At 23.2% G+C, this 27,537-nt stretch overlaps 1 protein-coding gene across 2 annotated transcripts in view; it reads right to left on the reverse strand.

Moving 5' to 3' along the window:
- LOC112598642 (zwei Ig domain protein zig-8-like) overlaps positions 1–27,537 on the reverse strand; it is a 252,907-nt gene that overhangs the window by 212,035 nt on the left and 13,335 nt on the right. For both annotated transcript variants that reach the window (XM_025345166.1, XM_025345165.1), the window contains exon 2: positions 19,974–20,063. In XM_025345166.1, the coding sequence (XP_025200951.1) occupies positions 19,974–20,046 (73 nt within the window). In that variant the 5' untranslated portion in view covers positions 20,047–20,063. The remainder of the gene's footprint in view (positions 1–19,973; positions 20,064–27,537) is intronic.

The following is a 27,537-nucleotide window of genomic DNA, read 5'->3' on the forward strand; positions in this document are numbered from 1 at the left end:
GTTGAATTTGTTTTTATGAAATGGTTTAAAATAGTGAGAGACTATTGAATGAATGGTTAGGATTTTGAAGTAAAGGTAAAGGGAGAGATTGCTGAAGTCCAAATAGTATTTGTAATAAAGCTAAAAAAAAAAATGATTGGAAGGATTAAAATATTTTAAAGCTAAATTCTATAAACCATCAATTTTAATTCAAAATGTATATATATAAAAAAAAAAAAAAATAAAAAAAAAACATTAATAATATCAAATGTCTTTAAATATCATAAAAATAGTCAAGATATTTTGATAACTTGATCGTGTAAAAAAAGCTTTTTCTATTTCTCTAAAGATATCAAATAGATTCGATTTTCAAGCAAAAACCACCCAATATTTAAATGTTTTAATTACCCCTTAATATAATAACAGACAAAAAGTAAAAATTAATAAAATTATTGTTGATTGTAAAATATAAATATGTACATAATATATTACATATTATATTCGTCGATCTGCTTAGAATATAAAATAAAGCTATCCTAAGTTGAATAAAATATTGGCTAATAAAAATAAATATTATATATTTTAAGTAGTATATTTAATGTTGTAGGCATATTAATTGCTTTTTAGCGATAGTTATAAATGCTTATAATTATTATAATTTTATCAATTAAGTAAAATGTGTTTTAAATATAATAATATATTCAACAAATTGTAATATATTAACAATTTTTAATTAAATCATTTTTTTGAAAGTTTTATGTGTTAAATTTAGATTGTGAGTAATATAGAGAACAATTTTAATCATAATATTTGTTAATTACAAAATATTAATCCATCGGAATTGTTTTGGAAAATAAATGTTTTCTCAACATATAGGTACTTATACTATAGCTTAGCAATCCTATAAGAAAAAAATTATTACGATGGATTATGGTAATAGTTTTTAATGGTTGGTTTGATTTAATTAATAATAAAATATTAACGAGTAAGGAGATTAAAATGTAATTTGCTTTTATCGTAGACTAATAAAAAAAATATACAAAATGGTAAAATAGTTGAATATAATATTACCTATTATATGATAACACAAATTTTAGCATGTTATAGTAGAATATAAAAACTAATTGTACAATTATTCGTAATGAAGTATTTCATCAATAAAGCAGAAAAATGTATAAATATATTTAATTTGTTTTTTGTGTGTTGATAAGTTCAAAGAAATATCATTTTACATTTTTTGACATTAATGATGTTGTAAAATGTTTATTTTTTTAATATAATCTGCTTGTTAAAATAAAACAAAAAAATAATAAATAACTGTTAATGAGTTTTTAAAGTGATTAAATATTGAAGATCGATTAAGTTTTTCGATATTCCTTAAAGTATAACTATTAAATTTAATAAATTTTAATTTTAATAATTTATTAAAAATACTAACGTAATTTTTGTTACTGATATGATAGAATAAAATTATATTTTGATAAAAACATAAATTTAACTAATATATTGATAATATCTTTATATTATGCGTCAAATTAATTTTTAGTTTCAAAATTATAAGCTTTTATCTAAAATTGCAATGTATTATTATTATTGTTATTTATTTTTTTTTATTTTTTTTATAATATACAATCTTAGATTTAAAATCTTATCACTAATAATTCTTATATATTCATATATTTTTGTATTTGATTAATATTTATAAGTAAAATGTTCTAATAAGACTAAAATATTTGTCACAAAAAGATACAAACGTAAGTTCTCACAAAAACTTTCTACTTTGTCAACCTTCCCGAGATTCCCCCTTCTCTTAAAATTTAAATTTTTAAGATATATATATTATGTGTCGTTCAAAAAAGTAAAGAACTAAAAAAAATATAACGACAAATAAATATCTTTTTTAGGAAATTTTGTTTTATTTTGACTAGGTATAAATTAATTAAAGAAGTATTTTTAAGAACTTTAATAGATTTTGATATAATAAGTGTAGTTTGATAATAATATGACTCTATCTAAATAATATATTTATACACAGAATGATTTTTTGAATACTATCAACATAATATTATTTGTATGCTTATTATATAATTTATTGATTCGAACTTTGGTGTATTTATTTATTTGGATTTTACAAACTTAATATACACACCGCAGTATAATGTGCAACTTATACAATTAATAACGGTTAGGGTCTTAGTTAGATGAGCCTATTAATAATAATAAATATTATATATATATAAATTACTTATGTACCTTTTATCACCACACAACCTTTGTGAAGTCTTCGGAAAACAAGTAACCTAAACCAGGAATAACAGGGCTAGCGAATATACGCTATAGAATTCAACGAAATAGTTTTATTGAATTTTTGTTGCACTATACAACATAATACGCACTTATGATCACACGAATGGCAAGGCGTAAACGTCTTTATCGAAAATCGAACATTACATTTATAGCGAAGAAAAAGGCTAGCGTTAACCGTGTTTTCTTCAAACTGACAGATGACTTGGATATTACTGTAGTTAAATGCGTAAATTAAACCAAGTTGGTACCATTATAATATTGTCCGTCAAGTAGACTTAAACGAATCATTGAGAATCAATCAGCTTGTTGGACACGGAGAAACTCCATCGAAAGCCACTACACTGCCGTTTTTCTTCAATAAAAATCAACAGAATGAATATCATGCAATTATTTGTTCTTGAATAACGTAAAACATGGCGTTTAGGTACAGTGAATATAATGATCCACAACTCACCAGTGTTTTGAAATACAATTTTCAATCTGAGTTCACTCTACCAAATTTCGTATAGACTCAAATATATTTAGTCTACATAAGTGAAGATTTACTAACATTTGATTAAATACATATTGCATATCATATAAACAGCATATTATATTGCGTGAGCTTGGATTTAAAGTCAAAAACAAATAGTAAAAACTTATTGTTAACAAAAACAGAAATATTCAAATGTTTTTGCTACTATGCATCGGTCATAGAAAAAAAACCGACACATTATTGTTAAATCTATATAGCATTTTAGACTATCGCTTTCCTCAGGAATTAAAATTAAACGATTTTTTTATACTTTATTTTTCTTTTATTATTAATTTCTCAATATATAACTCTTTTTTACATGCCTAGAAACTTCAACACGACAAAATTATAAAAGTTATAGTAATGTTTTAATGTTATAAAATATAACAACAAACACATTTTTAATTGTGTTTAAATAACTAATGTGTTTTAGAAAATGCTGAAGGATTCTCTAATAATAATGAAATAAATTTTGTTTGAAAAAAAAAAAAAAATTGTGGACAGAATGATAAATAATATAATTTACCATTACTGAAGGACCTAAGAAGAAAACGTATCAATAAATTGTTTAATAAGGTAAATATAATTTATTTTTTATCTTAAAATCACCATAGCTATTTATTAAATGTATGAAGTTTGAGTTTGGGAAATACCCATTTGCTGTACCATATTTTTAAATAAAAAAAATTCACGTTGAATATGAAAAAAAAAAAAAAGTAAAACAAATATAAAATAATTAAAATCAATACAATATTCATTATCTTTGTCAAATAATAATATAATAACAATAATACAGCTACATGCAATTATTTTGGCATACACATTTTAATTTAATTTAAGTAAAAAATAAAAAATATTATACTATGTTGTATCATTATTGCTGCGTGTTTGGTAAACCTCACACAGATAGATGACATAATATTATTGAACAATTCGATGATACCATTATTTTACGACTATTTAATGCGTTTACGATTCAAACCATCCACTAAACATAAATTGCGTAATACAACACACATATAGCAGCAGTTGAATAACACCACGCGCTACCGATGAAGACGAGATTAATTTAGAACCAAGAGTCGGTATTGTTATATAGTTTCCATTAAATTAGGATTATGTGATGGGGGTCATCCTGAGCCGCTCTTGGATTGGGGTCGTAGAGGTGATGAAACGCAGCGGTATAATAATAATAATAATAATAATAAATATATTCATCTGGCGGTGCACCGAGTTCGCTGGGACCATTAAAACATGGATATATGCAATATTTCCTAAAACCGGGGATAATCCAGGAACAGTAAATCTTCGGGGACCTGAACTCTAACGCTTAGGCGCAATAAATTTGGGCAATTACAGTGTCCGCCTGCAAACGCCGAGCACAAATCTAAACGGCAAACGCATCCGGGATAAATACAAGCCAAAGAAAAACGAAAATAAATAGAATGAGTGGCAGTGTTTGTGGCGCTTTGGTATTTTTATGGTCGGATGAGGAGTGGGGGAGAAAAATAGTAAAACGAAAACAGGCGGTCGGTTTTCAGAGATAAAGGAAATCGCCCGGAGGTGTTATAGTAGTCCTCCACCTGAACAGCTACACCCTCATCCCCTCCGCATAAAACGTCTTCTTTATCATCAATTACAATTCACATTCCACAAACTTAATTCCAGAATTTCACTGGTATTAGCCTTCGATTGCTTTTAATATGAATGAATTGTGATTCATCTGTTTTTTTGTATTTTAATAATGACATTTTTTAAGAGGTTTTAAAATCACAATTTTTATTACTTTTTTTGTTTAATATAAAACGTTAATAAAAAAAAAAAAAAAAATTTACATGTTGATACATAGTTTTGAGAATTTTAAGTACATTTTATTTTTATAGTTACAACTAATTAAACATTAGTACTAAAGAATTTTAATAATTTAAATTGTTTTAATAGCTTTAATTATAAATTAAAATTACTTACTTGAAATTATAATATATTACATTATGTTATACGCAACACCGAATTATCTTTTAGTAAATACGAATGGAAACACGCTGTACCATGGTGTTGTTATCGTGTCCCTTGATAATAACATTTTGATATTTATATGTCTGTGAGAGTGGCAAATAAAATATAATATCTAAAATTCAGAATACGTCTCTGAAAACTTATTTATGATAAATTAATTTGAGTACCTATATATTTTTGGTTCAATATTTTGACGTATTCGTGAAATATATTATTATTATATTGGTATTAATTTATGTTACCGTTGACTTAGTGACAGTGTGGAGTCGAAATAAATAAATATGGAGAAAATGAGATTTAAAAAAAAAGTACTACAAGCGTCATTAATGTGCTTCAGTTAGCGATACATGACTTATATTGAATACACTTTAACAGCCACATTCAATGGGCCAACAAGTGATTGCATCGTTTGAAAAATGAGCTTAGTACTAAATTTGATGTTTTATAATTCTGTTTAGTATTTTTTTATTGTATAGTTTAGTGATGTAGAATGATATCGATATCAAACAAATTGTGTATATAAATACGTTCAAATAAAGTAAATATAATACATTTCATCAGGTATTAAACTACAACACTATACTGAGTGTTCTATTTGACGTGAGACATATATTATTTGAAGAGATATTTATTATTAATTAAGTCGTTAAAAATATATATTTTTACCATTGCTGTTTTTGTATTTTATTACCTTTTAAAGGATAACATGCATATTTAATAGAAAATCGAATTTTTTATTATGCGTAATAATAAATTACAAAAGCAAGTAATTAATTGATACGTGTATTTTTCGACAATTGTTTATATTATAATTTTTTTTAAATATTTTGACTGTTTTAGACGTTTTAAATTTTAGATATTCTGGATTTTTATTTAGTTTTTTTTTCTCATAAATATTAATGAAAATAATTTTTCTTAGTCAAAATGTTTGAAAATTGAGTACAAGGCTACTCATAAATTGTTATTATAGTCATTTGAAAATATAAAATATACAATCAAAGTACGAATTATCTTTTTTTATAAATATATTACACATTGTAAATTCAAATTTGGATGAAATTAGTTTTGTACTCGAAGAATAAAAATGTTGGTTGTTTTGTTGTAATTCAATATACATGAATGATAGTTTGAAACTTTGACGAATACGATGATATTTAAGTGATTAAATTACAAATTTATATTACTTTTATGTTATTGCCTATTTTATAGTTTATACTATGTTAAAATAAATTTACTATAAAATAAATTACTATGGTTGTTAATATCAATAATATGTTTTTTTATGATTTTAGATTGATCGCCATCTTTACTCAGAATATTTTTTTCATAAATAATGATTCATTAATTTTCATTATTAAATTAAAACGTGAAATATTTATCACAGTAACCTACTCAATTATGAGATACACGATATCAACTCATACTGTAAAACGGAATGAACACCTATTTTCCTCATTTTTTTTTTTATTATTTAGTAAGGATTTAAAGATGAATGAATCGATGTTTAAATCATACTCAGTCAATTTTGCTAAAGAAACGTTAACTACAAGCAAATATATTATTTAAAAAGCCAATAGTCACGAATGGATCATGAAGTAGAAACTAACATCTTACATTATAATTAATTCACTATTATCAGGGTTTTAATAACATAACTTAAGGACAAATCATAAAACATTTTGCAATCATATAACCATGCCTTAAAATATACAATCCGTAATTCACTACTTCTCTGGTCTTGAATGATCGCTCCCAGGAATAGAATGATCAGTTGACTGTATTATTTTACTACCAACTAAATACATCAAACATTTATCGTATAATTCTAATGTTGAATATAAATTAAAAAAAATTATTGATATTATATTTAGTTAAATATTTATTTTAACTATAATAATATTAAAACTATGGCGTAATGAGTAAAATTGCTTAAAATTTTAATTTAAAATATTTTCTTAAGTATTTATATTTTATGTTTTATTAGAATCCATTTATGTTTTCTAGTTATAGCAAGTTATTGTACATGATTTTTGGTACTTCATAATTAAATTGTCTTAAGCTATAAACGTAAGTAGGTAGTTTATTATTATCGATTTAAGGTTACTAGAGCGTCTGTGTAATCTAACAATAACGGTCAACCGCATATCATATTACCCTCTGTCTTGAAACTTCATATTTAATGTGTGTGCTTATTCCCAAAAAATAACGTAAATAACTTATACTTTTCTAACCCATCGAAAACTAGCGCATTTCGTGTCGCATAAACAATATCATAAAATCGCTTATAGCACAAGATTTTTCTTGGTAGAGTGTTTTTCCCCTTCTCACCACTATCCACGCCTGAATCCTAGTCCTCGATACGTCCATTGTTTGTTTGACCACAATGTTTTATGAGTCTCTTGTACTTTGGCCTCAGGCCAGCTGAAAAATGTACCTAACATAAAAATCGCCCTGCTCTAAACAGCATTTGACCATCATTTGACAATGATAATTTTTCATCCCTTGAACACTGGTGTATGTAAAAGTTTTCCCCGGATACAGTAATCGAGTCGTTTTACTCGTATATTTTGGGATGACCCCGACATTTCAACGAAATTACAACGATTTTTTTTTTTATTTTATTACGTAGGAACTATACACAGTTTAACAATAAATATCAACTTGTTTTAACGTGTTTATATTCCATGTTCAATACACGATACGTGTGTTTATAAAACATTACTACTGATAAACCACCTCTGATCATTCTGATTTGTGTGGTTATACAACATTTATTTACTAGATTCATCATATCATAAAGTATTTTTGGTTAAACACAAATTTGAAAATACAATTTAAAACTTGTTGAAAATTTGCTAGCTATCAACTTATAAAACATTATATTACTAATTAAACATTATACATATTTTATACTATACAACGATTTTTTAGAAATATATACAAATACTGAATAACATACCAAATTATATAAACGTATTTAATTTAAAGACATTTAGTAGATAATATCCTTAGTATTTAAGGCTAGATGAAGAATGATTATTTTCGTTGAACAATATTTTTATTTGTAAATATAGTGATTTACAAAGTAACTACTATAAATTATAACCATAAATTATTACATGATGCCATCATTAAAAGGGGCTATGTGCTCTTTAAATATTTAAATATCGCAACCTATTACACGATGGGTAAATTTTTAGTGACGTTTGGGTATTAGTTTCGAACATTGCTGAAAAATAAGTGGGTCGTTATATCCATCAGAAATAAAAAGTGTTGATGGATGACGTTTATGAAAAATGAGATAATTTGTATTTGACGATAAATCTAATGCCTTTTTTGCAACGTAACATTTTAATATCTTACTTAAAACAAATTTAAAAAAATAAAATGTCTTTGAACATAATATAAACTAAGTAAAATATCTCAACAAAGTTTTTTACAGTCAAAAGTTGTAAGTTCAAAAATGAATACATTCTATGTTTAAATGTTGGTATAAAATAACATAATAAATGTCAGATAAATTTCTAAAATGTAATTTGAGATAATATCTGATAATATTTTTATGTATATTGTTTACTGGCACAAATACATCAAACTTACGTACCTATTGTATATTTAACAATATATTAGTGATTTTTAGTAATTTTGAACTGAAAATTATGTAACAATAAATAATTATTAATGGTTACCTATATCATAGTTTATAAACTTAGAAAATAGGTTGGTTTAATTTGATATGTAAAATTAAAATGATTATATCGATAGTTTCAGAATCAGCCTAAAAAAAAAACTCTTTTTGTATGCATCTTTACTAAAACCAATATGGTCTTATGGCATTCGATTGTAGAGTGTTTCTGAAAAAAACTAACATTAAAAAAATAAAAACTGTCGGATCTATAACATTACTTTTGATTACAAATGCTCTCTTTTTTGTTTCAAATCAAACGCTTCATTTTGATTTAAATATACAACAAGTATCAAAGGCAGCAACATTGTCCTACAAGTCAATTTACTCCCATCTAACAAACCATTATAACTCTTTAACTCTCGCGCTTAACTCAGCCAACATCCCTGGAATCCCATAGAGAAGGCTAAAGATAAACTGCTTATCTGGTGTAGAGACCTACTAGCAATAGATTAAAAAAAAAAAAAAAATAAATAAAAAACCTAACATAAGCTTTATGTAATATGTATTACTATTGGGGGTAGCTCCTTAAATCAAATTAATCCATGTATAACAATATAACCTTCAGCACTTATGCTTATTATAAATACTATGACATATTGTATATTTTACAAAAAAAATATTTAAATAAAACTTATGTTTAGGCTTTAAAAATGGATTTATATTTTTATATTATCGTATTGATTTAAAATGGTTAATCTATGGTCATTTAGATTTTCAACATGAGGTTTTTTTCCACATCTACAATGCATTCTATGGCCACATTAAGTTTCCTGAGAAATCTACAACAGTACTAAATGTCATAAAAGTGATTTACGAGGTCCATTACACGGTATTTTCAGCAATTCCATTTTGCTCTTTTGGCCAACAACCTAACCAGACGAGTCAATTGATTATTGTTACTGGATCAAATGGCTTAAATAATGACAGTTGGAAACGTGAGTAATTTTTTTTTTTTAAACATATATTTCGAAATAGGTATACGGGGTTGTAGGATGTACTAAACACAGGGAACATTCAAAGATATTGTAGGTGTTTTTGAATTATTCATACAGAATTTAGTCTTTCCGATAACTGTTTGTAAAAAAAAAAAAAAATAATCCAATATATTACAATAGTTTATGTAGTGGATACATATTTTTGACTAACATAACCCGACATTAGTTACATCAAGATTGCATTATTATGATTTTATATTTTATAGATTAAAAATAATACTGTGTAAAATACTAATTTAATATGTATGATAAACTATTAATTAAATATTGTATTTCAAATGATATATTCGAAAACATATGCAATTTTCATAATTTAAGGGTTATGATAAGAAAAAAAAAACAGTAACAATAATATAAACCTATGCGGACTTACAGACATCAAATCACTATGTGCATTCATCCACAAAAAATATTATATTATGTTTCAATAATTATATTCTTACTTTATTTATGATAACCTCTAAGTTGAGAATGAATAAAAAATATTATAATTCTGCTATGATTAAAAATATTAAAATATTTACCCATTTATCATATTTTTCCTTGATGGATGATATTTTTGGGATTTATTATGGGATATACCTGAGGTTTGGAATATTTTGTTCAGAGAGTTTTTGTTAGATGTTAGTTTTTTTTTTTTATTAAAGTTCATAACCATAAATATGTTAATGGTGTGACTTTTATTAAGTTAAATAAAATAAATTGTAATACTTATTGGATTAAAATAACTAACTTTAGTTTTGATGAAAAACACACATTATAATAGTTATTTCAACTGTGATTTTCATTTGAACTAATAATTGTATTCTTAAAAAAGTATTTTCTTATCTATAGTTTTATTTTAAAAATTGTATTTAGGTACAATACATTTATTATTTTTACATTATATAATTACAATAATTATAAAAAAATAAAACACAAATCGGTATTAAATGTACTACTGAGTACATGTTATACAAAGTTGTTTATTTAAATTAAACAGCAAACATACGTAATTTTGGAGAGTATTAATTAATCGTACATTTTAATACCAAGTGTATAAAATAAATAATTATATTTATCATTAACATCCTAAATTATATAACACAACGAAGTACTAAGAGAAAGAATAAGTAAAGATTGATTGTTGTACTGAAATTGAAGATCATAATACTATAGGCACTGTCATACATAATAATAAACAAACTATAATGATTTATGAATTCGAACGCATAATAAAATGTTATATCAACGAAAAAATATGAAATCTAAACGAAAACATTGAATAATTTTGAAATGTATCACTAAGATTTATATATATTATAAAAACCATTGAAATGTAGAAAGTATGGATTTAATAATATTTATAAAAGAAATGTTCCAATTATTCACTTTTATGATTATTTCATTTTCACTTTAACGACGACGACTTGTGATTATAATTGTGTCTTATATTATCATTGTAAGTTTAAAATCACAAAAATGTAAGAAAGCTATCTATTTTATGGAAATATTCTCATAACCATTAAATGTATATTAATGAAATTAATTTTGAGTAACTTAGTGATATACAATACGTACAGCTAAATATAATTGAAAGCTCTGATGTAATTAATAATAATAAAAAAAAAATCTTTAATTAAAACGCTATTAATCGTTTTTTTTTTCTTTCTTTTAAACTCTTATATTTTAGCACTTTATAAATATTATAAATAATATTATATAAAAAAAATGCTTTGATAATGAATACTATCTAATAAATATAATAAGCTTGATTAATTTATGACAGTAAATGAATAATCACAAAAATATACGATCAATTCGTCAAAACGTTGAACATTAAAATGAATAGAATTTCCAGTTTGAGTTTATAACAGAACAGCATATTAATTATTAGTTATTATTGTATACTTAATTAGTACTTGATATTTGTTTAGCTTTTAAAAGTAAGAATCATAAATTTATATTTCAATAATTATTAATCTATTAATATTATTGATCTCATTATTACTTGTGAAAATATAAAAAAAATATTATACTGTGTAATAATCGTTAAATTCTAAATTTATTTTTATATTATCATCAACAGTAAAGATAATGTTATAAAAAAATATTTAAAAGCAAGAGATAAATTAAATAATAATAATCAATTTAGTAACAGTAACAGTAATCATTTTTTTATGAATAAAAATATTTTTAAACTAAATTACCAGTAATATATTTATACATTTATTTCAATTCATACACAATATACACAATATAAATTTTTAACTGGTAATAACAATACTTACACTTTTATAACTAAGCCTAATGACATAAGATTTAAATATTTTGTAAATCATATAATACTCTTAGTAAGTTTTTTTTTTAAATTTTCATTGAACGTAAATAAATAATATATTGGATATTTAAATTTACATTTTATTTGTACGAGCTCTTTTTAGTGTTAATTTATTTATTGACTATACAACTATTGAGGGATATTTACATGTTGATTTTGATTCTTTAAGTACTACTTGTTAATAATTTATACTATGAAAAACTGAATCAAACATAATATATATATTTTAATTTAACTTATTGACTTTATTTAGGTAGGTATAGTAAATACCTAGTTTATTTTTATTATATACATAAATTCAACACATTGATTTTTGTTTATTTATTCAATAAATATTATGTTTTTCAGTAATTTATAAAATAATTAAATATAACATATTAAATTCGATATCAAAAACATTTGGTAATATAAATGCATGCTTAAAATTACTTTAAATATTTTTTTATTTATTTTTTTTTTTTTTATAATAGAAACGTATTGTGTTCAATCAAATTCTAATTTTAATTGTAACTATAGTGTATGTATTAAAGTAAATTATACTTTAACATTATAATATTAGGTATACTATAATTCCTTAAAATTTAGTTTTAGCTCATTGACTAATATAAATTATAAAATAATTTATGGCTAGTTAAAATATATATGAACAAAATGTCATCAGCCCGTTTGAAAGAAATAATAATGTAAACAAAACGTGTGCTTATACATAATAAAAAATAAAAAGAGTTAAAGAATTAAACCACTCTGTCTGCATCAGCTTTAAAGTGTATTTATTTTTATTTTTATTTTTTTTTTTTGTTATTTACAAAAATAAATATTAATAAATTTAAAAAATGCATGTGAAAAGTACGTACAATTTAACGTAGATTTGTTATGAGAGTATACATTATTAAACAAAAAAATAAAATAAAATAAAATATTCAACAATTAATATGATTTTATTATTTTTCTAAAAATTGAATACATATCATTTATATTATATACATAAAAAGGAATAGATAAGATATTGCATAATAAATTAAGATACTCAGTGTTAAATGATTGTCTAACTTCATTTATCTTAAAACAAGATAATATCTTATGAAATATTTCTAATATTCAAAAAGGATAATAAATCAAAGATTTTTAAAAACTAGTATGAGTGAAATTTGGATCAAACCTTGTTTTATTTTAAACCAATTTTATGATTGTTGGTACTTTTCCTTTCCGTGTATAAATCTATTGATAAAATAAACTAAGGGACTTCTAAAAGTATCGATTCTACTTGATTTACAATTTATATATAGATCTACTTAAAACTTTGTTATACTCAAAATCATCAAAGGAATGTTGAATACTGAGTACACTGCTATAAAATGTATTATAATATTACGAGTATACGTATCTAGTGACTCAGTTTTTTTTTTATGTAATCTAAAATATTTATTTACAGCTTATTAATGAAATATTAGCCTAGTGCTCTAATATTATATTATTTCTTAGTAAGCACTATTTAAGTTAGAATACGTTTATTTTAATTATTTTAATATATGCAAAGACTAATTGGAATATTGTTGCGAATATGTTTCAATATTTTATGTTTAGTAATTTGCATTACCATTGTGTTTCCAATGGATATTTTAGTATGGACACCATAGGTGACTTGTTAGTTGTTTGCTGGTAATTCGTGAATTAGCAACAACAACCACTTATTATTCACGTAAGTTTTCAAATTCAACATATTATCATACAATACATGAATATTAATTAAAGTATAGTTTTTGATTAATTCGTTGTGGCTTATGTGTTTTATTTTACATTATTATATTTTTTATTAAATTAATATGATACAAAAAACTTTTTTTATTACAATGCATTTTTTTTTCTTTATCTTAAATATAATATAATATGTGCACTTATTGGATAGTTTTTATAACATAATATAATTTTTAATTAACTACATTCTCCTTGAGTAACTTTTAAGTAAATATTTTTATTTTTTTTTTTTTTTGGTTATTCAAAATATTTTAATTATTTATTATTTATATCAATTGAAATACTTTCATGATTTCTTACTATTAAATAATATAAACATTAATATATATGTAAAGTTAATAGTTTAATTATTATTGAATTATTTATTATATTCAACGATATAATAAGTATAACCATACATTTATATGAAAACTACATGCTATAAAAATAATATATGTATATTACATGCCTTATCAAATTCAAAATTTCTTCATTTATCCAACATTTCTAAAAATTTAATATGATATTTTTAATATTTTATAGAGATAATATTTTAATAAGAACCAAGTAAAATGTTAGGTATCTGAAAGTTAAACTCAATTTAACGTAAATATTTTGATTTGATTTTATTGAAAATATTTGATGTATCTCAAACTAATACTTTCTAAGTTTCACAAACAAAATGTAAGGTTTCAAGATTTTGTTTGGTTTATTCAAACACGCGTGTTCTATTACACTTAAATCTTAACGTAAACAAAACTCGATCGAGACAATTATTATTTTAGTATATATTATAAAAGCATTTTTGCATCACGATTGGTAGTACAAAAAATTTCAAAATAATCTTTAACGTAATGACATAGTTTGTGTTAAAATAGATTCAAAAATAAACTTATCTTAATAAATGTGTATTGTATTCTTAAGTTTTAGTTCATTTATACCTTAGCGTTTTGGATTGGTTAGATATTTCGTAGTGAATTCGTAAATTCACCGAATCATCTCTCGAAGTATATCATGATTCCACGTGAATACAACCAGCAATGAATGAATCCAAAAATTATCTACTTCTAAATACTGATTATATTGAGTTTTAAATAGCTATGATATAGATGATATTATACATTGCAATAATTGAATCACGCAAACTACAAATAAATGGTTTAAATTCCCTATATAATAAATCGATTATGATTAGTAAATTCACATTTTAATTGGATTTTATGAGAGTTGAATAATTTATGATTAGAAGTAAGTAGTGAAAATAATTGAGATGATTAAAATATTGTATTATCTACCATCGTCCATCGTGCAAAGAAGATAGTAATGACAAATGACAAATATTCGCTCGAAATATAAAAATAGCTTAGAAAGTATAATAGGTTGTACTTGTTTACAATTTCGGGGTCGATCCATACGAACTATGTCGTATTTTACCTGCCTTCTGATGATTAAACAACCCTGCAACCGGTCATCCAGAGACCAAAATCCCTACACATTAATTACATAGCCCGAATGGGTAATTACAATAAAAGCCTTATATTTTCAGCGATACGTTCCAACTACCGGTCAGGAACTATTTCTTCAACGTCTGTCCAATAATCATCGTTAAGGATTGAATTGGTAGTGATTCAATTATTGTTCACTACCACTTGACACAATTGAACATTTTATAAGACAGGTTCTAAAATTCAATTTCTGTTTCTTACAAATTAACAGTGTTTTATTAACATTGAATTATCCGATATTTTTTAATATACTCATTTTAGTAATTTAGTTTTAAACACGTATTTTTTAGTGAGTGTCAATTTTTAAAAGTAAAAAACAAAAAAAAATACATATGAATACAATACATAAAAAAAAAAAAACAGGGAATTAAATTGTGGTATTTAAATCTTAAACACACATACCTTTGTAATAATTATAACAAACATTTACATTGTACATGATTACAATAAAATATTCTATACATAATACATATAGTCTATACTTCGTTTAAATTAGCATAACTATTATTCATTTATCTATTTAAATTGCATATATTTTGTTTGATCACTAAACTATTATTCGATTTGTTAGTAGTTTACTATTGCTTATTTTAATTATAATTGTTAGAATAATTAATTAATTAATAAATTTAATTTAATTCTAAAAGATTTTTTTTTTTTTTATTAATGACTAAACTAAAATTTAAAATTTAATTATTACAGAAAATATTAAAAATTGAGTTTTGTTTATTATCTAATATTCCATGTAATAACTCCTAATAAATCATAATATTAATACGGTTGATAATGTACAATATACTCAAATGAAATAAGTTGAACTCTGTTTTTATACGTTTAAAAAGAAATTTATATTTAAATGAAATTGTACCTATTTTATATGTTTTATTATTGTTCTTATTATATTTTTTACATATTATACTTTTGATTAAATTATTATATATTTGTAACAAATAAATAATTTTGCGGATATAATACTTATTGGTTGGCTATAATAATTGTGTGAGTTTCAATACCCAATAGTTAACTAACAATATAACTTATCTTTATCGGAAACCTAGAATAATAGAAACATATTATTGTCTTCTATTGAAAATGTTCTCTAAATAAGAGATATTTGTAAATTTATATTGTACAAAAAGAAACTTATGATCAAACAATTTTTTCAGATCTAAAATTTTCTCTAGCTCTTTATTTAACTAACGCGTGATTCTTTCGTGACACTTTAATTGTTATATTATATTACATAGTCTAGCGATACTATCGTAGTAATTGCGTAGTTTTCTATGAAACGATTACAATACACAACTAAATATGAGTAAAAATGTAAAATGGTTAAGTACACGAAGAGAAACACTGGGGTAAAAGATTTAAATATTCGAATTTTCGCTTGAATCGGTGTTTCCGGGTATACGCAGTTGAACATGTGGTGCATTTTTTAGCATTTTCGTCATTGGTAAACCATTAGACACCAGTATTTCGTTCGCAAGGGTTAAATTATGTAGAGTGTATAACGATATTTGTGGAATGAGAGAAAAAAAACCAATACGAATCAATACGACATTTTTCGTGCTCGATTTTGTTTTGTTTTTTATTTTTTTTTATCATACATACACATTTTATTCCCGCTTCACTACCACTCTGTAGGTACCGACCGACTGACGGTGGCGTTCACAAATGTGATTTTGAAAATAATAAAGCCAACCATTGGGTAATTGTGGGGTTTTTTCACTTGCACGATTCACGTACGTATTATTATTACTATTATACCGTTTAGTATATACATCATTGCCTACCTATGTGTACACATCGAAAGACAACCGAACACCCCGCAACAAATACAAACGATAGTCGGATAATATGTATATAACATACGGGGTGTGACCGGACATGACCATACTACACTTCATTCCGACAAAACGCCATCCATCACGAATGCAATTTGTCGAAATCAAATCGACATCCGTGGTTATGCATACACGAATAATGAATCGACGAAGCCAATATGTGTCTCAGGGTAAAATATTACACACTTCCGGTGTAGTTGTGGTGAGTACATATACATTTTAATCGAACTACGAGTTGTTGAGTGGAGTTACATCGATGAAACACCACTGCTTCTAACACATTTTAATGTTATTTAAATCAGCAAATGCAATGATAAACAGTCAAAAATACACCTATCGTACTCACATACATTGTAATAATATTATTATTAGTGCACTTAATGATTTGTGTATACCAACACGATTTGCACTATTCAAATGTAAATTAAACGACTAAATTAATTGGTCAAGTGATTATTTCAAAAAATAAATAAACATATATTTAAATAAATTAACATATTTATTTATATACATATATAATGACATATATAAATTATAAACGATTAAATTGTTTAATAAATAAGTTACTGGCTTAAGTAAAACTCCACAGCTGCATAACTTCTATTCTAATTAATTAATTTATAATACATGTACACAGATGATATGAAATGTATCTATAAAAATTATGTTATTAATTTCATTTATTTTATTCTTTATAAATTGTATAGTTTATAACGAGTTTGCAAAATAATATATACCTTTATCAGATGAATTAATTTAAAGAAAGATGTAATGTAAATTCTTAAAAATAACTCAAAGAAATATCTACTACCTATTTGTATGTAATAAAGTATAACTATTTTAAATTAATGATGTAAGTAATATAAGGAGCATAATGCCCATTGAATAATTAATGAGTATTATTAAAAATTTTAAACGCGTAGAATACGAAAACAGTTAAATAAATTATGGAACTAACTGCGGTTTTTTAAGTTTCTTAGAAAATAATATAGTCTATAAATTTATTTTTTTCATAATTTAATGCTAACCAACAGTAATATAAATATACTATTGACTTACAATTTATTTAAAAATTAATGTATTTCCTACTTCTGTGTATTGTTATTCAAATACAATTTAATTTCAATATGTTCAATGTTTATATGAATATATTATGTTTACAATAAAAACGTTACTTAAAAGAAAATATTATTTTTTGATCAGCAATTCAGATAATGTTATTGTTAGCATCATATGTTATAAATTAAATATAAAAATCTGAAAGTTTTGTGATATTTTCTGAATACATTGACTTAAAACTGATTTTATGATATTGAATTCAGTTAATTTTATTAACATTAGTTTATTTGGTAATGTATTGAACAAACATCAAATTAAATAATAATTGTAATCCTATGTTTTTTTAGAGATCTTAATTTATCACAAAAAAATGTCCTAATTTTAAAACTCCAAGTATTATCGGATACCTAATTAGGGTGATTATTATAATATTCAGTATCTCGGCAGTAAAGGTTCAAAGTAAAACTAAAAAATAGTCCCAATTATTAAAAAAATAAAAATTAATAGAGGCTATTTTGAATTCAAATTCAAAATGCTTATAATTATCATAAAGTAAATGTATTGGTAAATAATTTTTAATTAGTTATCGTATCAAAAGTTTACATTACACATTATATCGAGCATAGATGCAAGGAAACAAAACTAAATAAGTACTTGAATAACAATTAAATAAGTACTCACATACTATTTAATTAATCAATTGTTATTGGTTAACAGTAGTACAATTACCTATAGATTTAAATCGTATACTTTGTTTAGTTATTAAATGTCTGACGGAACCCTTTTTAGCCTATGCACTATTTTCATTACTGATGTTAAATTATATTATTAATTATCGTTAAAATTATATCACCAGTTTCAGATTCATAAATTGACCGTTAGTTAAAAGATTATCATCTTTTTAAAACACTATATATTTATACATAGTATATCATAAGAGGATCATAGGATTTTCTGTTTTGTGTTTAAATTTTCATAGGTATAGGTATTTTTAAACGGCCGTTATGTGTAGTTTATGCATGTAGTGCAATTGTACTCATGTCGATAGTCGAGTTGAAAGTTAATTAACGTTTATTTTAATAACTGTAGACACTTATGACAAGCATACCAAATGAATATTTATTTGTAAAAAATATACACAAAAATGTTCAATTATTTTATTTAAAAAATAATTGACTTTTATAAAAAAAAAATGGCATGTCGCATACCGATTTAATATTTATTTTAAATTTTTTTTATATTTTTTTATAATGGTATTATTTTACATTGGTGACCAAAATAGTACATTGGCTAAAAATAAATATTATAGAACGGCTGCAAACAAAAAGGTTCATTATTGCTGAAAACGGAACCCTGCCCTAGGTGCCTTTCTTAAAATAAGGAACAAATAAAATAATCAAATAATTATTGTGTTTCATTAAAATCAAATACGAATTAATAAATATTCTGATAATTCGAAATAATTAAAATCGAACTCGGATTAGTAGTGTATGAGTTATAGGTATTTAAAGCTAAATAGGTAGATTAGTAGATGAACATTTTGCGGGGTATCCTCGTTTCTCCACACTTCACTCACCTAATATTTAAATACTTACATTTCAAATATTACTCGTACAAGTTTCTACTTTTATAAATCACAATACTCAAAATATGAAATTAAAAATGTGTGTTATTATCTAATAAAGTAAGAAACTTAAAAAATTATTAGGATGAATGAATTAAAAATATAAAAATATTTCGACTAGAAATATTTTCAAAAACGTAAATATATTTTGAATTATTGAGGCATATTTGAAAATAATCACTTTTTTTTTTATGTTATTATAGTTAGCCATATGCATTTTTTAAACATTGATAATGATTTTAGAGTTTTCACTTAAATATTAAGTTGATGAGTTAAATCATCCTTACATACTATAGTATTAACATAATAATAAAATACCTCTAGTATTATGTATATTATTTAAATGAACGCTTTATCTAATATAATATATTTTTTTTAAATATCTTACCATTAGAAGAAGCATTTTCGATAAAACACAAAATCAATATCAAAATCAGTGCGGTCGCATATAAAATATGCATGCTGATCTCGGATACACCTAAAACAAATACATTTTTTATAAATTTAATGTATGATAAATATGCATAATATTATACATAGATTGAAACATTTCTACTGATAAATTAATAAAGTTAAAACATACAATTAAAGGTGTAAAACTGGGAATATGATAGATTGTGTTTGGCTTAAACAAATTATAGATTTGATAAAATAATATAAAGTTGGGTTATTGTATATGGTCTAAAAAACATAGGTTTCCTATTTTAAATAATTAATAACATATTTAAGATGTTTTCGGAGTTTAAATTTAGTGTTAAACTCTAAAATTTTATTTTATTTTTAATCTGTAATATGAAAAGATCTAATTAAAATGTACGTAATGGTGTATCATACTCGTAAATCTATCATCATAATTATTTTTGATTAACCGATTATTTTCTTTTTAAATATGAATAAATATTATAAAAATTTACAATGTTGTATTAAACTTACGTTTACTATTAAATATACTTGAACAATAAAAAAAAAAAAAAAATAACAAAAAACTTAAACTGAAATTTACTGAAAAATATAGAATTTATTTCAGAATCTGTATTATATTTTAATAATAATAAACATTTTCAAAAAATGTGTTTAAAAAATATAACCAAAATTTAATATGAATATTTCAGAAATTTTCAATTCCTAAATAACTTTGCACTGAAATTACTTTTCATAATATTTTTGAATGTTTTCATGCATTTTTTGTCTAACCTTTAATAATTATATTAATAATATTTTTTAAATACCTTTGGTTAGTAAATTACACAAATAATATTACAAATTTCTATTACTTGATATATTATTTCATTTATAATGCAGTATTTATTTTTTTATACGTATGAATACTTTATAACCTTGAATTAATAAAAAAAAGTAAGAAGAACATATTATTAATTATAAATAAATTATATATAATATACCCACTAAATATAAGTGTGACAAATTATTGTATTTATTTTTGTTAGCCATGTTATACATTAATATTCTAACCAAGCTATAATATTTTTATTTTTTATTTTTTTTTTAAATTTATTTTGTAAATATAATCATGCCATTAATAATTGTTAAATTTTTGTGAAAATACAATAATTCTGAGCTGAAAAATATAAATGAGCTAATGCATTCAATTTGCATAAATTAAAATTTAAAATTTCCATTAGTATGAAATAAATTAAACATAAAATTATCTACTTATTTTTGAAATTTAATGTTTTTTTTTCGTATAATGATAAATTATATATAGGCAATACTTGAATATACAATTTGTTTATGATATTATTAAAATCATAATAAAATTATATTACATAAAAAAAAAAAACTATTCATATTGATGTAAATATGTATTTATATTTTCATATTTAAGTTTTAAATAGATTGTACGTAAGAACTAATACCAGAAAATACATTACCTTGTAATTTTATCAGAGACTACTAAAATGATCTTTAAAAAGTATTATTCTTAATAAAATTCCAATCATTGGACATGATTTAATACTTAAATAGAGTTAAAGAAAAAAAAAAAATATTAAATTTTATTATAAATCCAATTGATAGTATATGTATGTAATAACATAAAATATTTTCGTTAGACTTGCAAGTAGATTTTTTTAATGTATTGTTATTTTTATTACTTTTACAAAATGTAGTAGTATAGGTATATATTTTACAAAACAGTGTATGATCATTTAATGCTACTAGAGTAAGTTTAAAATTGTGTTTGGTATTCAAAATGATTATGCCATTAAATGTGAATATATCCACGTTTTCTGTTTAATTTTAAATACTATAATAATAATATATTTATATTTATATTAAATAATATAAATTACTTTGGATAATATCAACTAAACTGTTGCATAATATTTATTCAAATTTAACTATATTAAGATAAAACGTTTATAGTATGCTACGCTGTAAAACAATTTAATAAATAATTCTTATATGTATTACACATTGATACATTATTATATAAAAACTAAATTTTAATTTCATGGTTCATATAGTTATATATAAACAATATACTCATATCTAATTTAACCAAAGACAAGAGAAAAAATAAAGAATATAAGACATTTCCTCAATAAATAATACAACAAGAATACATTATGAAATTATTATAAAACAATACAACATAAATAATAATAACAATAATAATAATAATAATAATAATAATAATAATAATAATAATAACCGCTTTATTGATGATGGGGAAGGAAGCTGTTTATTTTCGTAGTAAAATGCATCTTCACTAAAATATTATGTCCATAGTAACTGTATTAGAAGTACACGCTTACACGTGTTTTTATTCAAACAAGAGGAATGCAAAAATGTTATGAGAAGCCAAATAAAGAACAGGAAACGAAACCGTGTAATCATACTTTGAATTATGATTTAATGTTAGATTCGTTTTAAGTGTATTCCTTTTCTCTACGTTTTCACTATCTTTCTATCTCTGTTTCTATCATTTTTATTTTTTATTTTTTTTTATCGCTCTCAGAGTATTGCATGAATTTATTAACGTCATTAGCGAATTTTTCTCATAAACAATTTAGTAACAAGATTAAATGTTATTTTATATTTATTATCATGCCTATATACATCAAAACAAAATCGTTTGAAACTTTTTTTTGGAATTCTACCATGAATTAAATCAATAGGAGACTGTGTAATTTTTGGTCTACACTAATTTACGATAAGGCAATAAGGTAAGGACTTCGCTACTATCGTCAGTGACATCGATATAGTCGACACTGCATAGTGTTTGAGTTTGTATGTATGTGTTTGTGTGTGTTGATTTTGCGTGCGTACCCTCTTCGTATTCTTCTGCTTCTCTTGAGCGTTCAAGAAGTTGAACAATAACTTTCAGAGCAGAAAGTTTTAAGCTTCCGAAAGCTTTCGCTGACTTTATCCGGCTATTATTTCAGCGCATACACAAAACGCTTATGCATTATACATTTGGACTTGGCCGCTGTCTCCGTTTTTCTCTCTGTATAAAATATTATTTCGTACACTTTTACCATGTAGGTAATAGTAGCATATCGGACGTTTACGTGACCGCGGCACGTTAGAGAAAAAAAAACTGTAGGTACCTAGTATTTTCATGATAAAGGTGGTAGAATAAACCTTAAAATATAGAGAAACAAAGCGCTAAAACCACTGTTAGTGCGGTTTATTATGTATAATATGTTAGTACCCATTGAATCATACCTATCATTATATGATACCACCTACAGACATGGCGTGACTTTTTTTAATTTGTTCTTATTCAAACGTGCTTAAATTGGGCGCACACTTGAATTATTTTGTTAATGTAAAACTCTGAAGGAATAATGAAATATATAATCAGACGAACGAAAACCAGTGTAATAAATAATAAAAGGTACACATTATGAGAAATTTCTCGATAAAGAAAATAAAATACCTATGGTATCTTTCCGGGGTTTCTGCAAACTATTACGCTGTGAATTAATATGAATAAGAATTAGTTTCAGTCTATGCTATTAAAAGTTGTTTATTAATACTTAAATTTAAAAAAAAATGGAAAAAAAATGTAATAAAGTTATCATTGTTTGAGAATGATACAGTAGGTGCTATACAATTAAATTATATATATTCGCTATTCAGCTCAAAATATACTCTACTACTCGTAGATTAAACGCACATAAGAATAAGTACTTAATACTTTCATCATTGTACAAAAGTTTACTAAAAATCTTTTAAAAAATTCCAAACGATATCCTAATAGTATTTATGCAATATTAAATACTCGTTAAGAAAAATATAACTTTTAGAATAGGAAAACTAATCAAACCTAAACGAATTAGATCAAAATTAATTCATTGTAAATCTAGAAGGGGCTGATTTAAACAAAAAAGTTTTCTCTTACGTTATAGAATTTCTAGTCTCAATGGCAGGTCGATAAGACACCAAATTTTTGTATAGAAAAACCAAGATTAATTCCTATGTATAATATTAAAATTTATCATATTATAGAATATTTATTACAATGATATCACTTGCTATATCTAGAGATATTATAAACTATACTGTTCAAAAAAAAAATAAATAAATAAATAATATGTATGATCAGACTATAGGAGCAATAATTATAAAAAATTAAAATCAGTGAATCTTAGAAAAATATGAAAAATGATAACTTATAACAATTAGTATAATATATACCACATATTAATTTTAAAGTATGAATATTTTTGTTTTTTTTTATGTATAGATTCATAATATGACGGAACTCAATAAATAAAAACAAATAAGTTTATATACTAATATAAATAAAGCATATATGACACTTTTAATATGAATTTTTATTTTCATAGTATTTTTTGATATTATTTATTTTAAATGTGCTATTTAATCCATTCTACTGAACTGATTATTTTTATACTATAAAACAAAAACATATTTATTTTTTTTTAAATTTATGTATGCAATGTATTTAGTTTATTCATTTCACTAAGATCTATAATTTTTTACTCAAAAAAAAAAAAAAAAAGTTAAGTAAAACTTTATTGATAATCATATATCATATCTTTAAATTAATAGAAAAATAAACTTATGGTCTTTTAAAAATGTGATAAAGAATAGTTCAAAGTAGGTAATACAATTTTTTAAATTTAGAATAAATTTGTATTTTTAATTATATAAGTAATCATATTAAAAGATCAAATTTAAGATTACTTTTCAATTGTAAAATAAAACTATAAAAATAATATAGATAATAATGTTTTAAATAAGGATAAAAAAATAAACACTATGCTAGTAATTTTTATATAATTTTATTAATCTTAACAACTAACATGATTTATTGTAAAATACAAACTAAAATAATTTATACTTATGTAAAAATAAATATATCTAATTATTAAAAATGAAAAAAAGTTTATTATTCAATTTTTTAATATATTTAGATATAAAATCTTTAGAAAAATGTGTTATTATAGTTCTAAATAGTCATTAATAGGAATATTGTTTAAGATTTTACAACCAATAATTTGTATATTTGAGTGTAAACAATATAATTTTATAAGTGATTAAAATTATTTTCTATAAGTCAATTAAAAAAAATAAAACCAAAGCCAGCCAACAAAGCTTTTTTTTTTAAATTTATCTCAAATATTTTACTTGGTCATTGGATAATTCATTTAATTTATCCACGTGACTAGAATATCTGAATTAGTTAGACGAATTCTTTATTCAAAATTAAGTCTATTCGCAGTGCAAACTAATAACTAATCAACTTCAAAATGAACAATAATGTATAGTACTTAATTATTAGTATATTCGTCTTCAATAATATTTATAAGTTTTAATTATATCATTACATCACCAATAAGACTCATACAATACTAACTTATTTTTAACTTTATTCTAAATATACGAAACCCTAACTATAAGAATATAAAAATAAAGTTACTAAAAACTTAAACACAATATTATATTAATTTTAGTAAAAGTGGTTACTGATCATTGTTAAATAATTCGTTCATTAAACCCATAAAAATGAAAAAAAAAAAAAACTATATTACCCCAACAAAATGAGAAGTTTTAAAACACTCATAATTTGGATGAATTAATTTTTTTGTGAGATAGTGTGCTCAGATGAATTAAAATTATTTATGTGTATAAATATATTTATTTTATAAAGTTGATATCGATATTTCAGAATGTTGTATTGAGTAAAACGAATCCATCATTAAGTCAAAGGTGAATGATAAATAAATACAAATTAAAAAAAAAAAATAAAAAATAAATCATGTTGATAGATTAAAGATTAATTTCCAAAATAACAGTATATTTTGTAACTTATCAAAAAATAAATTACATAAAAGAACTATAAAAAAAAAAAAAAATAATAAGAATGAGAATCAACGTTAACTTGAATTAAAATGTGTAATTTTTATTTTCTATATTTGTATACACAAAATGTATATTATATATAATTAATAATCATGATAATTAATATTGATAGTATAATTTAAACTCCTATAAGCTATAATGTAATAAATTCATGTGTTAGCCTTAAATATAACTTGCGGATTTACATTTTCTGATAAAAAAATAGCTCTTCATGCCTAAAATTACCTTAAATCCTTCTTGGCCTATCATATAACTATATTTCCAGTTTTATAATACTCATAAATAACACCTAGTATAGTAATTTCAATATTTAGAATTTCCCATTGTTTTGTTATTTTGTTTAATTACTACTACATTAAAATAGCTATTATTAAGGAACTCGTACTATCATCACAAAACTATGTATCCTTATCTCTTAATCAGACTGAAATGATTAAAATTGGCTTTTATTATTTTTTTTTTTTTTTTTTTTTGTGAAATACTATACGATCTAGCATGAATCTATACAATACATTGCAAACATATCATGACATAAGAATGGACCAAGAAAGTTCTATGGCGATCCATTAGCCAATCGCTAAATTACTATGCTCTAATTCCTAGTTTATCGTTTATTGACCATTATCGGCAACAACAAATTGACCTAAAAGTTACACATTTTAATAATGTGTTTATTACCATTTTTACTAACAATTATAATACAGAACAGAACATGAGAATTTTTAAATTATAGTATAAACAAGTATAGATGAATAAATAACGATAAAGTTAATTGCACAGTGAAATTAAAATATCAAACTATATGAAAGAAACAAGAAAAAACACAATTCATGGTTTTTTGGAACACAAAACCAATTAGGACCCAAAATTTACGATTGTTATAATTTTAGCCAATAGCCATAATATTCTTAAATGAACAGTTCTCAAGCAACTTAAAGAAATGTCATGAAGAGAAAATATGTTCTCACTAAATCCTACCCAGCAGGATGAACAGACATAATAATAATTATCTGATAATTAAAATTTTCATTTCGGAATAAACAGAATGTTTTAAAGTCATAGAATAAAATATAAATTATAAAACTATTTTATAGTTGTTTTACAACAACACTATTCCGATTTACAGCGCATACATGTTTGTCTAAGAGAGTACTGATTTTCGCTCTTCCGATAAACACAATAAAATGTATGCTATCTTTGTTTACTCTAAACTAGAAGTACCACAAATATTTACACCATACAAATTTCTAAAACATATTCTACAATATATTGGGTTCAAAACAAAACTAAATAATCCAAAGTGTAATATACTTTAATACAAAATAAATAAGCTGTATTATATTTATTATGACATTATGACTTTCAAAGTTTAAAAAAAAAAAAAAAAATGTTTTAATTATACGTACTATCATGTCATACTATTTTGATCTTTTTTTCTTTTTTTTTTTACTAAAACTATATTATAAAAATGTACGTATTATGTAAGTAAACATGTTATATATTATTTATAAAAACGTGTTTTTGAGAGAATTTTTATATTTTTCATTTGCACATCTTTACTATTTGTCGTATAATTTAAAACTTAATAAACTATA

Source organism: Melanaphis sacchari, unplaced genomic scaffold (genome assembly GCF_002803265.2).
Source record: "Melanaphis sacchari strain LSU unplaced genomic scaffold, SCAv2.0 Contig49_pilon_pilon, whole genome shotgun sequence".
NCBI classification, from domain to species: Eukaryota; Metazoa; Arthropoda; class Insecta; order Hemiptera; family Aphididae; genus Melanaphis; species Melanaphis sacchari.